The sequence below is a fragment of the Alosa pseudoharengus genome, unplaced genomic scaffold (assembly GCF_046254945.1).
Source record: "Alosa pseudoharengus isolate Yale_2024_CS ecotype anadromous, Long Island Sound unplaced genomic scaffold, YU_APseudo_1.1 YU_APseudo_1.1_scf_18, whole genome shotgun sequence".
In the NCBI taxonomy this organism is placed as follows: Eukaryota; Metazoa; Chordata; class Actinopteri; order Clupeiformes; family Clupeidae; genus Alosa; species Alosa pseudoharengus.
In genome coordinates, this window is record NW_027468650.1 from 18,479,865 (window position 1) to 18,494,623 (window position 14,759).

The 14,759-nt window shown below is 37.8% G+C and overlaps 1 protein-coding gene across 6 annotated transcripts in view; it reads right to left on the reverse strand.

Annotated features, from left to right (window-relative positions):
• nck1b (NCK adaptor protein 1b) overlaps positions 1 to 14,759 on the reverse strand; it is an 88,309-nt gene that overhangs the window by 28,051 nt on the left and 45,499 nt on the right. For 4 of the 6 annotated variants that reach the window (XM_076290396.1, XM_076290397.1, XM_076290395.1 and 1 more), the window contains 2 exons: positions 8,930 to 9,274; positions 8,430 to 8,705 (listed from right to left, as the gene is read on the reverse strand). In XM_076290396.1, the coding sequence (XP_076146511.1) occupies positions 8,430 to 8,705; positions 8,930 to 9,274 (621 nt within the window). Of the gene's footprint in view, positions 1 to 7,173; positions 7,914 to 8,157; positions 8,201 to 8,354; positions 8,706 to 8,929; positions 9,275 to 14,759 lie in introns of those variants that run through there. The other 2 variants (XM_076290401.1, XM_076290402.1) reach the window with 2 other exon arrangements.

Sequence of the window (14,759 nt, forward strand, 5' to 3'; positions counted from 1 at the left end):
GCGTGTTTCAATGTATTTGACGTCGTGGCTGGCTTAGGCTAGGGCTGCGTGTTACAGTGTATTACAGACAGCGTGTTACAATGCATCATGATGTGGCTGTATGCGTGCGCGCCAAACTCTAGGCTACAATGTTTCATGAGTTCAGAGTTCGGGAGTTGCACATTTTAGTCTGACCTGGGTACCACTGGCAGTTTTCAAGCCTTAGTTGAAGTAATTGATGGTAACTAAAATTGCGGTTCCGAGGAACTGCAAGAGTGGGTTTGATCTGGGGCACGGAACTCAGCCTCATCCAAGGATTCCAACGGTACCTCATTTATGAAAATCGGGCACACGGATCAAAAGTTATCTGCATCAACGCAACATCCAATAAGCTTAAACGCATAAATAACGTGGTTGCTATGCTGGTTGCTAGGGCAATCATGCTGGTTGCTCAGGTGGTCGCTAGGTTAGAAGGCCAGTGCCTCCTGAGAGGCCTGAAGGGTCAGTTCTGAGGTTGTTGACTGCTGAAACCGAAAAATGGACTGCATTTTCTTAAAAGACAATGTGACTGAAGTGCGGGCAAAGTTTGCACAGAAATGTACGATTTTTCCCACCCTCATCGACCTTGTCATAAAACTTGTTTAAATGATCACACGATGCCTCCTTGCTGCTTTGTCGTCTACATCAGCCTTTCTCAAACTTCTTTGACCTGAGGCCCAGTCAAGGCATACTTTGGGGTCATAGGGCCCACCTACATGAACCCACCCCCTCCTCCCACCCCCCATCAAATTGTAATATCATCACAATTATTATTATTTTTATACTATATTGCTATACATGCACTTCAAAACAGTCCATGTTTAAAGTGCTAAGATTGTTCACAAAAGTTTGTGAAAGCATGCACATCAGAGTACTGCTTTACTAATGTAAAATATAATTAGGCCTACACTAGTTTCATTGTTTTTGCATTGTTGCATGATTGATATGCTATTTAATTACATTTCATTTGAATGCCTGAATGTAAGAATTCAGGAAACACAATACCAGCTTTTAACATTTCTGTTGTTAGTTTATGTAAATCACATAACACATGAACTGTTTACATACTACTGATAGCCCATTACTGTACACAATAGATTAGTATCTTCGAATAGTCAAGGTTGTTGACTGCTGAAACCGAAAAATGGACTGCATTTTCTTAAAAGACAACGCGACTGAAGTGCGGGCAAAGTTTGCACAGAAATGTACGATTTTTCCCACCCTCATCGACCTTGTCATAAAACTTGTTTAAATGATCGCACGACGCCTCCTTGCTGCTTTGTCGTCTACATCAGCCTTTCTCAAACTTCTTTGACCTGAGGCCCAGTCAAGGCATACTTTGGGGTCATAGGGCCCACCTACATGAACCCACCCCCTCCTCCCACCCCCCATCAAATTGTAATATCATCACAATTATTATTATTTTTATACTATATTGCTATACATGCACTTCAAAACAGTCCATGTTTAAAGTGCTAAGATTGTTCACAAAAGTTTGTGAAAGCATGCACATCAGAGTACTGCTTTACTAATGTAAAATATAATTAGGCCTACACTAGTTTCATTGTTTTTGCATTGTTGCATGATTGATATGCTATTTAATTACATTTCATTTGAATGCCTGAATGTAAGAATTCAGGAAACACAATACCAGCTTTTAACATTTCTGTTGTTAGTTTATGTAAATCACATAACACATGAACTGTTTACATACTACTGATAGCCCATTACTGTACACAATAGATTAGTATCTTCGAATAGTCAAGGTTGTTGACTGCTGAAACCGAAAAATGGACTGCATTTTCTTAAAAGACAACGCGACTGAAGTGCGGGCAAAGTTTGCACAGAAATGTACGATTTTTCCCACCCTCATCGACCTTGTCATAAAACTTGTTTAAATGATCACACGACGCCTCCTTGCTGCTTTGTCGTCTACATCAGCCTTTCTCAAACTTCTTTGACCTGAGGCCCAGTCAAGGCATACTTTGGGGTCATAGGGCCCACCTACATGAACCCACCCCCCCATCAAATTGTAATGATATCACAATTATTATTATTTTTATACTATATTGCCTACATGCACTTCAAACAGTCAATGTTTAAAGTGCTAAGATTGTTCACAAAAGTTTGTGAAAGCATGCACATCAGAGTACTGCTTTACTAATGTAAAATATAATTAGGCCTACACTAGTTTCATTGTTTTTGCATTGTTGCATGATTGATATGCTATTTAATTACATTTCATTTGAATGCCTGAATGTAAGAATTCAGGAAACACAATACCAGCTTTTAACATTTCTGTTGTTTACTAGTTTATGTAAATCACATAACACATGAACTGTTTACATACTACTGATAGCCCATTACTGTACACAATAATACTGTGCCCATTCATTAACATATATTAAACATCAGGCGTCTTGTTTACACATTTAAACCATATTTGCACTTCGAATTTCGCTTCCAAATTGTAGTAACATCTATGAAGTCTAAGGAAGATAACCATGTAGGCCGTTCATAGATAAGATACATTTTGACAGAACTACAGACTTCGTGAGCCTAGTAGCCCTACCTAAAAAGACTCCATTCACTTAATTGCAAAATCGCGGTTGGTCTGTTTACACATTAAAACCATATTTACACTTCGAAATTCGCTTCCAAATTGTAGTAACTACATCTACGAAGTCTAAGGAAGATAACCATGTAGTCTGTTCAACGATAAGATACATTTTGACATAACTACAGACCTCGTAAAAGTAGTACCTAAAATGAGTGTGATAAATGGCCATCACGTAGCCTAAAGCATATAGCACCAGCATATGACAACAGCAAATAGCTAACGTTTACGTTAGCCTAACTTACTTATCGTTGACGTTGACCCGTTGACGTTCTTTTTAATAAACTGCCTGTAGACTTACACAGTTCTGAATGCTTCGGTTTACATGTAGATACCCTCATTATGCTACGGTGTAAGTGTGTTGCTATTTGGAGCCTTGGTAGCTATTTATTTTTACTACGTTTAGTTCAAGTGCTCTGGTTCAAGCATCGTTGTGTTTGGTGGGTCAGGTGACGAGCCGTCGGATCACAGCACAGCACCCAGAATGCATTGCAACACACCGTCTTAAAGGGACACATCGTTAGGTCGGCTTTAAATAGCATACAGAACCTATAGGCATATAACGTTGTCTGTAAGCTCCACAGATCGTGGCAAGACAATTGAATTGATTGTGGACTTCTTGCCGGGCAATGATGAGTAACTTAACTTGAATAGTAATGATGCGTGGATGTGCATAATATCTGTATGAAAGTGTGTTTCTCAATGTAATAATCTATACAACTGTACACATGACTAAGTTTGATTGGAGCTAGTTGGGCATAGGACTGGGCTGAATGGATTGAGAAAATACTATTTTTTTTTTTTTTTAATGACCTATATGTACATGGTTTGGCTTTTAAGCGCTGTCTCATCTTTTTTTACATTACCTTTACACTTAGTGCTGGCAAGGCATTGAACTGGGCTTCTTTCGAGGATTCCAACGGTACCTCATTCATGAAAATCGGACATACGGGTCAAAAGTTACATGCACACACCTTCATATACACAGCCCAGCCCAGCCCATTAGAGCTCTGCCAGATGGCTCAGAACTCTGCCAGGTGCAAGCTTAAACAATTAGAGCTGTGATGTCACAATCGAATTAGAATCCTTGAACATTCCGCCATTCATTTCAATGGGGCCCAAAAACGCAGAAAAACGGGAATACCGCGAAAACGACAAGGGCCAGCGACACGAAATTAACAAGCAAGTTACACCGGTTCGGGCCTGAATTTTTGGAGTTCGAACCGCATCGATAGCTCAAACGGTCTAGGAGCAGTAGTTCGGCCAAAAAGTGGGTGAAAAAGAAGATATAAGAAAACTTAAGAAGAACAATAGTGGTCTTGCTGGATCAAACCCACTAATAATAATAAGAAAACTTAAGAAGAACAATAGTGGTCTTGCTGGATCAAACCCACTAATAATAATAAGAAAACTTAAGAAGAACAATAGTGGTCTTGCTGGATCAAACCCACTAATAATAAGTAAACTTAAGAAGAACAATAGTGGGCAAGCCCACAGCGGTCTTGCTGGATAAAACCCACTAATAATAAGTAAACTTAAGAAGAACAATAGTGGGCTTCCTGGATCAAACCCACTAATAATAATAATAATAAGAAAACTTAAGAAGAACAATAGTGGGCTTGCTCCGCAAGTCCACAGCGGCTTGCTGGATCAAACCCACTAATAAGTAAACTTAAGAAGAACAATAGTGGGCTGTGGTCTTGCTGGATCAAACCCACTAATAAAGTAAACTTAAGAAGAACAATAGTGGGCTTGCTGGATCAAACCCACTAATAATGTAATATTTCATGGTTGATTTTTTTGTGTGCATTGCCCCAATTGTATGTTTGTTATACGGTTCCACAATATAAATGCACATTTCATTTTTACATTATGTCTGTCATAATTTAATTGCCTCTCTCTCTCCCTGTCTTATGTATATTGATAATAATAATAATAGTAATATATAATATATATATATTGAAAAAAAAAATGGGGGGGGGGGGGGGGGGGGCTCGGGGAGTCCTCTGCCCCGGGCCCCAGATGACCTTAACCTGGCCCTGCTCATTATTACCATCTATATGTATTCACAAGTCGTCATAACCAACTTCATGATGCATTATGACAGCTAATTATGAATGACTATAATTTTAACCTGAATAATGCATTATAAATATGTCAAGATCTGCCTACTCACTTGTCAGTTTTATGATGCATCATAACTACTTTGCTTTGCTAAATGCGTATAGTGATGCATAAAGAGTTTTGACTTCTACTGTAGTCCTATATATCTATAGCTATAAGTATATGTAATAAAGTTATAATAATTTATACATCTCCCTATAGCACACAATTATAAACAGCTATGCAATATCATAAGTGTTATTTGTCAGCTCTAAGTAAAGTGACAAGAATATGACCCTATTATCCTATAATGAAATGAGAGCCTGAACAGTAAAGACAAAAGGAATGCATTTAGTTAACTTTATTTTCATTTAAACCAAAGGTCTATTTTGATTCAAACGATCTTTCATAATGACCCAAGATAGATTTCAGTGGCATTGCGAGTTTTATTCCAATAATAACCACCACCACAAAATATAGGACAATGCCGTGCCACTTTTTTGGCCTGTCTCATTGTGTTTGTGTAATGTGCTCAGAGCATTGATAATAAGTCTGATTATGTGTGTTGGTTTAAATGAAAATAAAGTGAACTAAATGCATTCCTTTTGTCTTTACTGTCCAGGCTCTCATTTAATTGTGCCTCATATTTGTTTATAATAACCTTATATCTATTTATAACAACACCTCATTTGCTCTACTTTACCTAAAGCTGACAAATAACACCTATTACATTAACATAGTAATTTATAATATTGTGTATATGGGGTAAAGATGCTAGACTCGGTACTTAGTTCATTGCACCCTTTAATTACTCAGTGAACTTATTTCTGTTAATAATAGGGTCATATTCTTGTCACTTTACTTAGAGCTGACAAATAACACTTATGATATTGCATAGCTGTTTATAATTGTGTGCTATTAGGGAGATGTACAAATTATTATAACTTTATTACATATACTGGTAACACTTTAGGCTACTTGACGGGTGAGTTCATAACACATTCATAACAGCTGTCATAAACTGCACATAAAGCATTCATGACTGTTTCATGAGACATGACTCAACATTTATAACAAACCTTTCATGAATGTGGAAGTCAGAACGACGACAACTTGTCAAAATAAAAGTCCAACAATCGCAAAGCAGCATTGCCGTTTTTCTCTCCAGCCTTTGTAAATATTTCATAAATATCTTATGAAGTCTACATCGAATGTCACTTTACTATACAAGTTGTGAAGTATTCGTAATCACTGAGTTTAACACTGGGAGGTAGGCTAAACTAGCCTACATTCAGCTGACCCTTATTTGTTAACCTGGAACGGTTGGACAATGAACATTCCCAGTAGCAAATGATGAGAAAATATCTGCAAAGGTTACATCATAAAACAAATAATGTTTTATGAAACAAAAATGATTTCCTTGACCTGTTCTGTCTTTTTGGCACTGGAGTAGCCCATTGACTCAGATGCGACGTGATCAGGTAAGAGGTTTGGAACAAAAACGGCAATGCTGCTTTGCGATTGTTGGACTTTTATTTTGACAAGTTGTCGTCGTTCTGTCTTCCACATTCATGAAAGGTTTGGTATGAATGTTGAGTCATGTCTCATGAAACAGTCATGAATGCTTTATGTGCAGTTTATGAAAGCTGCTATGAATGTGTTATGAACTTACCCGTCAAGTAAAGTGTAACCCATATACTTATAGCTATAGATATATAGGACTACAGTAGAAGTCAAAACTCTTTATGCATCACTATACGCATTTAGCAAAGCAAAGTAGTTATGATGCATCATAAAACTGACAAGTGAGTAGGCAGATCTTGACATATTTATAATGCATTATTCAGATTAAAATTATAAACATTCATAATTAGCTGTCATAATGCATCATGAAATTGGTTATGACAACTTGTGAATACATATAGATGGTAATAATGAGCATTACAATGCTTTATAGACACCTTATAAAACATTATGAATGCATTCATAGGGTGTTATAAATACAACCTTCATAGAAAGTGTTACCATCTATTGTAATTATTTTCTCTTCATGACATTGTGTATGGAGGCTACACTTCTCTGTAATGAAAATGAATATATTCTATTCTATTTTATCGTGGTTTGAAAATGGTGATTGGCATTTATGTCACCACAACTATAAATAATGTCACTCCATAGTCAAATATGTGACTCTATAACAAATGTGTTACTCGCTATAGCAAGTTGAGTTGCTAAATATAAAGGAACACTTTATTGTCCATCTGCTAAGTTTTACATTTTCAACATATCATAGTTTTGAAAGTGGATCTATCTTAAGTTTTGTGTGCAAACTGAATATTCTTGTCTGATTTATTTAGTTTTATGCAAAAGGATGTGCTATCATGCATCATTCATGAACAAAACAATATGTCAGTGTGGTGTAATCATTTATTAGAAATTGATGAAGTTAAAGCTAAAAAGCTAAAGTTAAAGTTTATTAGAAACACTGAAATATCTAATATATTTAATATATCAATACAGCAATGGGTTCAATGATTCAATGTATAATATTAAAAAAATAAAAGCTTGTTTTGTCCTCACAATAGTGGTGTAAAATAGAACAGAATATTGAATTACCTGCATAATATAAAAGGCATTATATTCAAGAAGACATCATCCACATTACAATAAACAACAAAAAATAACAATGTGAAGTTCATTACCAGCAATTGATCATTATACAGTAATGCAGTATACAGTCATCTAGCCAGGTAAGTATAGCTCTGTTGAAATATGGTGCAGTTTAAGACAGGGTCATTAGCAGTCGTTTAAGCTGTGAATAAACAACATATTATCAGCGTCTAAACAATGTATCATTTCTGATCAAGGAATTCTGCCTTGAATGCTTTCCTTTGCTCTACTCTAAGCCCAGTGACTCAGAAGCCCATCACCTGCCTGACCTTCAGCTGCAAAATTAAGAATTAAGCAACTAATGGCAGAGAGCACACAGTGCTGCTTCAGGCCAGTTCAACTCCATACAGGGGTGTGTTACTCAGCACTGGGATTAGGAGCATTTCTGTCATCTTTAGATAGAGCAGCTCTGAGCTTCAGGAGCTTCACTGCAGTTATGATAGAGAGGGTGAGACAGACCAGGGCCACAGCAGACTTCAAAACGGTGCCAAGAATGTGTTTCCAGCTGAAAGACGTGTAGACGGACTCAGTTAGTGTTATCGTCATATGAGGTATATTATAAAAATAAAATAATTTAGAGGTTGGTCTTGTCAGTGTTCTGGTAGTGATTGTGAAGTTCATTAAAGGCAAAATCAGAAAAAAATAATTCAGGTTAATATGTAATAGAATAGCATATTTGACCCTCTGCAGTTCTAATCATATTTCACCATTGCATAAATATCAAAAGGAAAAAGAAAAAAAAACCTCACATTTCTTTTTCGGGATTCAGAGTGGAAGCACATTTAGATTTTTCTGGGGGAATGGAAAATAAGTTAGTATATCAACAATATCACCCTTAAATAAATGATGTGAGGTTTGTCAGTATCATGTTAATGTTGCTGTGTTAATACATGCGACATATGGCATTATTCTATGCAAGACAGGGGCATATACGGTGTATAAATACCAGCTGAACTGTTCTGAGACATCTCTGTTGTTGGAGCTGTATCAGTGATGATGGTGGTGTGAATGGTCCTCTTACTGACAGTGATGTGAACGGGCATCTGGAATTCTCCCACAGAGCACCAGTACCAGCCGCTGTTCTTCTCCTGGAGGTTCCTCAGAGTCACTCTGAACACTCCTGCTGCATCTGCTGTCTCCACTGACATTCCATCCACTTCTCCAGCTTTCACACAAGATCCACCAATTCTGCACCACTTCTTCTCTCCAGTGAGGGTTCTATGGAGGCATTCTACAACCACAGGCTTACCTTCATATCCAAATACAGTTTGATTCTGAACATGGAGCTCTGGAATATCTGAGAACACGAGTAAGAACAGAGTTACAGTAGCTACTGAAGTTTTAAGAATGAGCATTTGAGTTAATAACAATTATTTAAATGTCTATTTTCTAGGTCTTGACAAGTGACAGTGTCACTGTGTGACATGATAGGATGTCAGGACCTAGAGCAATACTGTAATACCAGTAATACTGAAATTAACACACAAAGGCTGGACATGCTGTGTTAGGAGGAGATCTTACCTTCTGTGTCTAACAATGTGAACTGTTTATTATTAGTTGGCCCACCTTCTTTAACACCACAACTATATTTCTTAACATTCACGTTAGTATACTTCACTTCAACATCCATCCTCACAGTCAGAGTGAAAATGCTGTTGGTGACATCATCAGACATAGACATGGTCTTAGAGCTCCTCTTATTTCCATTATGTACATCAGCCTCCCAGTCTGGATGGTTTACAGCTCCAGTTCCTCGTTGGCAGAATTTCTTGAGATCTTTGTACATCTGGTCATAGAGGAATGGAATGGTGATGCTTTGTCCTCTCTGTACAGACACTTTAGTCACAGAGCTGAGATGTTGACTGTCTGTGAAAAAGATAACATTGACTGGTAAATCCAAATGCAATGACAAATAATCTGCAGACAAATAATTATTTTTATGAAAGAGATAGTTATCATCTAGTGGTCCAATGTGGTTCTATGACTAGCAGTCATACATTTTCTACAGGCCAGTGTATGGTGTATTTTGCGTCTCCACATAATGTAGCATTGTACAACTTTACAACTATTAGTTATTCACAAGTTCATATTCCAAATTTGCAAAAAGAGAAGCAAAGTTAAAAGCGTGTTTGGCGAGGTCTCTAGCCAGAATAATGGAGTGTTATATGCAGGGATCGTGCAGGAATCTACTGTGCAGGAGTTAAGCAGGATCCATACGTACACTTGTATAGACAACTCCCCCTATTCCAACCACCCCCACACACACACCTTATATAGAATTGATAAAAAAAGGGTTGCCTCAACAGGCGCGCGGGAACCTATTTTTGACCAGGGGTGCTGAATAACAAAAATAATGGATGTCCGACGATTCCCCCCCCCGGACATAATTCAGATTTTGACTGCATTTTAGTGCGGTGTGCGGGTGATAGCGAGAAGTTTTAGAAAAGTCCTGGGCAGCCACAAATTACAATGTTCCGCGACAGCACTCCGAGTCCACTGCGCCCACCCTAACCCCACAGAATCGCACTTGACATTATTTAGTATAGCTAAGGAACATTTCTGACTTTTCTGATTGTCAAAACCACACCAGAGATGTTAGGTAAGGGATAATGCCCGACGAGGTGTCCATTATCAGAAATAAATGGACGACGCGGAGGTGTGAACTGTCCGATGCGAAGCGGAGGACGGTTCTGCGAAGTCCATTTATTTAATGGACGCATCGAAGGGCATTATCCCGTTTATACCATGGTCACTTACGAAATAAATAAATATGAAATCAATTATTAATACTAAATGAGTTTTAGAGTTAAAATCGTTCGTTTTTTCAGCTGTTTTTGCAATGCTGTGGAATGTTGATAAGTCACAGCTGAGCGGACTAACTCAGGCGTTGTCAAGCAACGTCATAATAATGTTATAGGTGTAGTCCTGTTATACGGAATTAATGGACGAGGGCGAGGGGCAAAAACTCCCCGACGCGCAGCCCAAGTCCATTAATTCCGTATAACTGGACACACCTCGAAGGCCGTTATCCCGCTTATCACCCGGTTGCCACTGTAAACACTGGAAACACGCGGTTCTGTTTAAAAAGAAGCTCACTAGTTCAGCTTGTTGTACAACTTTAGCATGGACAGTTAGCTTGTTTACAGTTGATTCCATTGTTGGGAAGCCTGCAACCAAAAGATTCTAGAGCGCTGCAACCGTCGTCCTACTATGGTTGTTATAGTTACCATTCATAAGCATTGATATGGAACGGTGTCCTGTTATTCAGAATTAAAGGCCACCCGCCAGCCAATCAGAAAAGAGTATTTCTTCTCTCCGGGTGATAGCACTTTTTAAATGACACCCTTTTCAACCTATACCATGGTATAAGCAGAGACGGTTGATAAAGCTATAATGTATATTAAGGATCTTTGGTATAAGCTTTAAATATAGGCTAATAATCAGGCTGCAATGATCTCGCAAATAATTTTAAAAAAAGTGTCGTCTCTACAGCAAGTATGTGTCCTAATAATTTCTATCTAAGCGACTAGGATAGTGAAAAGATTTCACTAGCTATACATTTATTAGTTTCTTTCAGCTTATCCATGCTTTTTTTGAACGAGTAAATCGCATAGAATATGTAGGCCTATATCAACCGTAGGCCTACACACTTGATCGCTATCACATAGCTGAAACCACGCTACGGTTCTTAGCCTAGGCTAACTGATTCACGTTCACGTTGATCTCTATAACTGTTAATTTTTAGTAGCCTATATTCAAACCTATCCATAACCCTTTTTTGCTATTTGACTCATCATTTCACATACAAAAATATAAATAATGTCAGACAGCGAATTAGTAATTATTTAAAAAAAAAATATATAGGCCTAATCATTTTTAAAAAATCTATCTCCTGCCAGCAGGGGGTGCTGCAGCACCCTCAGCACCCCCCTTCCCGCGCCCTTGTGCCTCAACCATTGCCACTTCAGTTCTACACCGTCATAATACAGCAGTCACTATGTCTCATCCACATCTTCACACACCAGGCGTCATCATAACCTCCAAAGCTTCCTCCCTCAGGCTATAGTCCCCCGTAACAAAGACCCTTCTACCATTCCTTCACTGTAAACTGCAGGTCATACTGATGTAAGAGCACTTGTGCAGTCGCTTTGGTGCATTTCTCAAATCATAATTTGCACAACAGTTCTTTTTAAAAACAATTAGTACAAACTGCACCACATGGATAATCTGCAAAAGCGCATATCTTGCTCAAAATGCTTAGTTTATGCCTCAAAAGCAAATAGTCATGCCATTAAAATGGTCAGTGCAATCAAAATGTCATGATGCAACTGTTTATGTCAAGATAGTCAAATTGTTTTGTTTTGTTGTCAATAGAACAATTTACTCTGTAAGTATTTTCTAATGAACAATGTGCAAGGCAGCACTATTTTCTATTTCAAAACTACAGATATTATTGTGTGTGGAGGGGATTGACACATATGTGGATGTAGGCATGTGGAAGACAGTGGATATGATATGTTTAAAAGTTTTTATCTGTTGTGACCGTATAAACAAAACAAAGGCTTTTACAGCATTGTGCAAATGAAAAATGACAAATATACAGTAAAACACCCCTTGATCAAAGCTGTGCACCAGTGTACATCTTTCTATACATTCCTGTCTGTCAGGTCATATATATTCATAAATGCTAGACAGACAATAACAACTAGTTATGACAGCTAGTTTAACAAATGTGCATGTAATGACACTAGCAATGACATAAGACCATATCGCCATCAGTTTTATGGGATAGAAACAGATGAAAATGGACTTCTGTTTTTTGCATATGTTTAGCAAAGACAAAAATGGTCTTGTTTCACTTCTGCTTTAGGTAAGCAGCCTTTTGCAGCATTAGTGACCATGCCTGCATGCTCAAAGTAAATGGTGACATTGCCTGTCAAACCCGAATAGTACTGTTAAAAGTACAAATACCTAAATTGCTTTATTTCCCCCCCATGAAATATCCCAAAAGCTTTGGGAATACCGTGGTTAAATTTGTGGGATCTGAGTAACATCATGTGCAAATTTTGCAGAATATTAACACATTTTGAATATAGTGGTATTCACCAGGTACCCAACCTATATATATGCCAGGTACCCAACCTATATAAATTTGTCGTATTTCTGTGATGTATGTCAACTATAGATCATGCAAATGAAGTTGGTATAGTTTCAGTGACATTTTTGCTCTCTTTAAGCAGTTCAGATCTAAAGAAAAATGAACACAGTATTGTCCATTTATCATATTCCATTATACAGGGCCTTACACATTTATTGGCATCTCTGGTAAAGTAGAGTGCAGTATAGCAAATGTGCCACAATTATTGCCAGAATTGTTGACACCCCTAGATACATTAAAGATAAAATATAACTTAAGCTCAAAAGTTAATTAGAATGTCTATGAATGTTCGTGCTGTAAACCATTGAAAAGGTGGATAAGATAATCAGGTACCGTATAACTCCAATTATCTTGCTTTTACACACAGTGTGTCTGATGGTAAGAGTCTCTGAGGATCACACAGAAAAGAGTAGCATCTTGTGGTCACCAGTAGATCACAAGGGCCCTTCAGAGAAGACCATCATGCTAATAGATTAGAGGGAAAGCCTTTACTGTCATTACATTGCGAATATAAATTCCTAGAGTTGCTAAATGCTCCTTGGACTTTCCCTGGAATCATATTCTATGGTCAGATTGAATGAAAATTGAGCTTATTATTGTTATAAATACACAACGACTGAATATACTGTGTCAGGATGAGATCTTACCTTCTGTGGCTAACAATCTGACAGATATCTGATTATCTCTTCCACCTTTTCAATGACAATGATAAACCAAAGGATCCCTCACACTGGTCACTGGAATCACAAATACAATGACTCCCAATGCTCTTTCTCACGAGACACCCTGCAAATTAACATCAGGTCACTTGGTTGTTTTATTCCCTTTTTGTATATTTCAAAATGGTCGGACCCCTACATTTCTGCTCTTGCTATACAAATAAAACATCCACTGAATGTTATTTACATTGAAAGATAAAAAATAACAACAACCAACCACCTTCATGATTTTCTAATGTCTACATGTGCTGTGCTAACTGGGTACAATATTGCTGAGCTGTGTGAAACAATATGATACTGCCTTTGCTCAAAGGCCTGCGATGTAAGACCACTGTAATGTATGGTTGATCTTTATGGGATCTTGCCTACCACTAGATGGTAGTGTTTATCCATTTAAAAAAAAAATAATTTCAGTATAACAATGACTCATATATAGGCTAAGTCAACCTCAATTAACTATAGGCCTATATAATTCAGACACAAACTGTTATTTCCAAAAGAATAACGGTGCAGTCATGAAAACATAATTTGGGTTGGAAAAATGACAGAAATCTTCCCCACTAACAAATGTCGGACAACTGGAAGCAGCCCAGGACTGGGAAATGCTGGCTGATATAGGCCATGTTTTATCTGAAATAGTCATTATACTTTGAGAGCTGAACGTACTCTGTTCCAACTCTCTGTGCACTGCATGTCTACATTGTTGAGCTGACAGTACGTTGGGAGGAATCTGTTGAAGCAAATGAGAGGAAAGGAGTTGGCATCTGAGAACATCCAGTGGCCCATCCAGTTGGTTGTTCAGGCTTTGTATCCATGTCCACTAGGCTGCTAAAAGAGTAGAAATTCATTGCGGACTCCAGCTACCTGATTTATTTATGTTTTACTTGCACATTTACATATTCACGTCATATTTACAACAAATATTAGAATTTGTGGTTTTTGGTCTAAATTTCAATGGTCTAAATAAAACAATGGTCTCCAACAGGTAGCTTGTGACCAGTAGCTCCCCACCTGTTTCTAAGTAGCTCTCCAAAAGGTTTGAGGAAGATTTTCATAAATCTGATAAACCAGTCACTTGAGAAACATGTTAAAATTCCTATGAAATCAAATTCACAGTCTACAGAGAGAGGAGGAAAAAAAGCATACAAATCTTATCGCAGTTTTGGATGGAAATCACCTACAGTATGTGAATATATGGCATGCTACTACTAACATAAAAGCTCTCGGCCATGTCCATTTTGTCAAAGTAGCTCTCAGAGAAAAAAAGTATCTCGGCCATGTCCATTTTGTGAAAGTAGCTCTTGGAAGAAAAAAGGTTGGAGACCCCTGGTCTAGGACTGTATAGAGCAGTGGTGTCAAACATAAGGCCAGATCAGGCCCGCCAGCTGGTTTGATACGGCCCCCCATGGAAAATTAGGGCAAAACAACTTTTTTTCAACAATGAAAGGGAAGAAGCGGAAAAACTAACATGGAA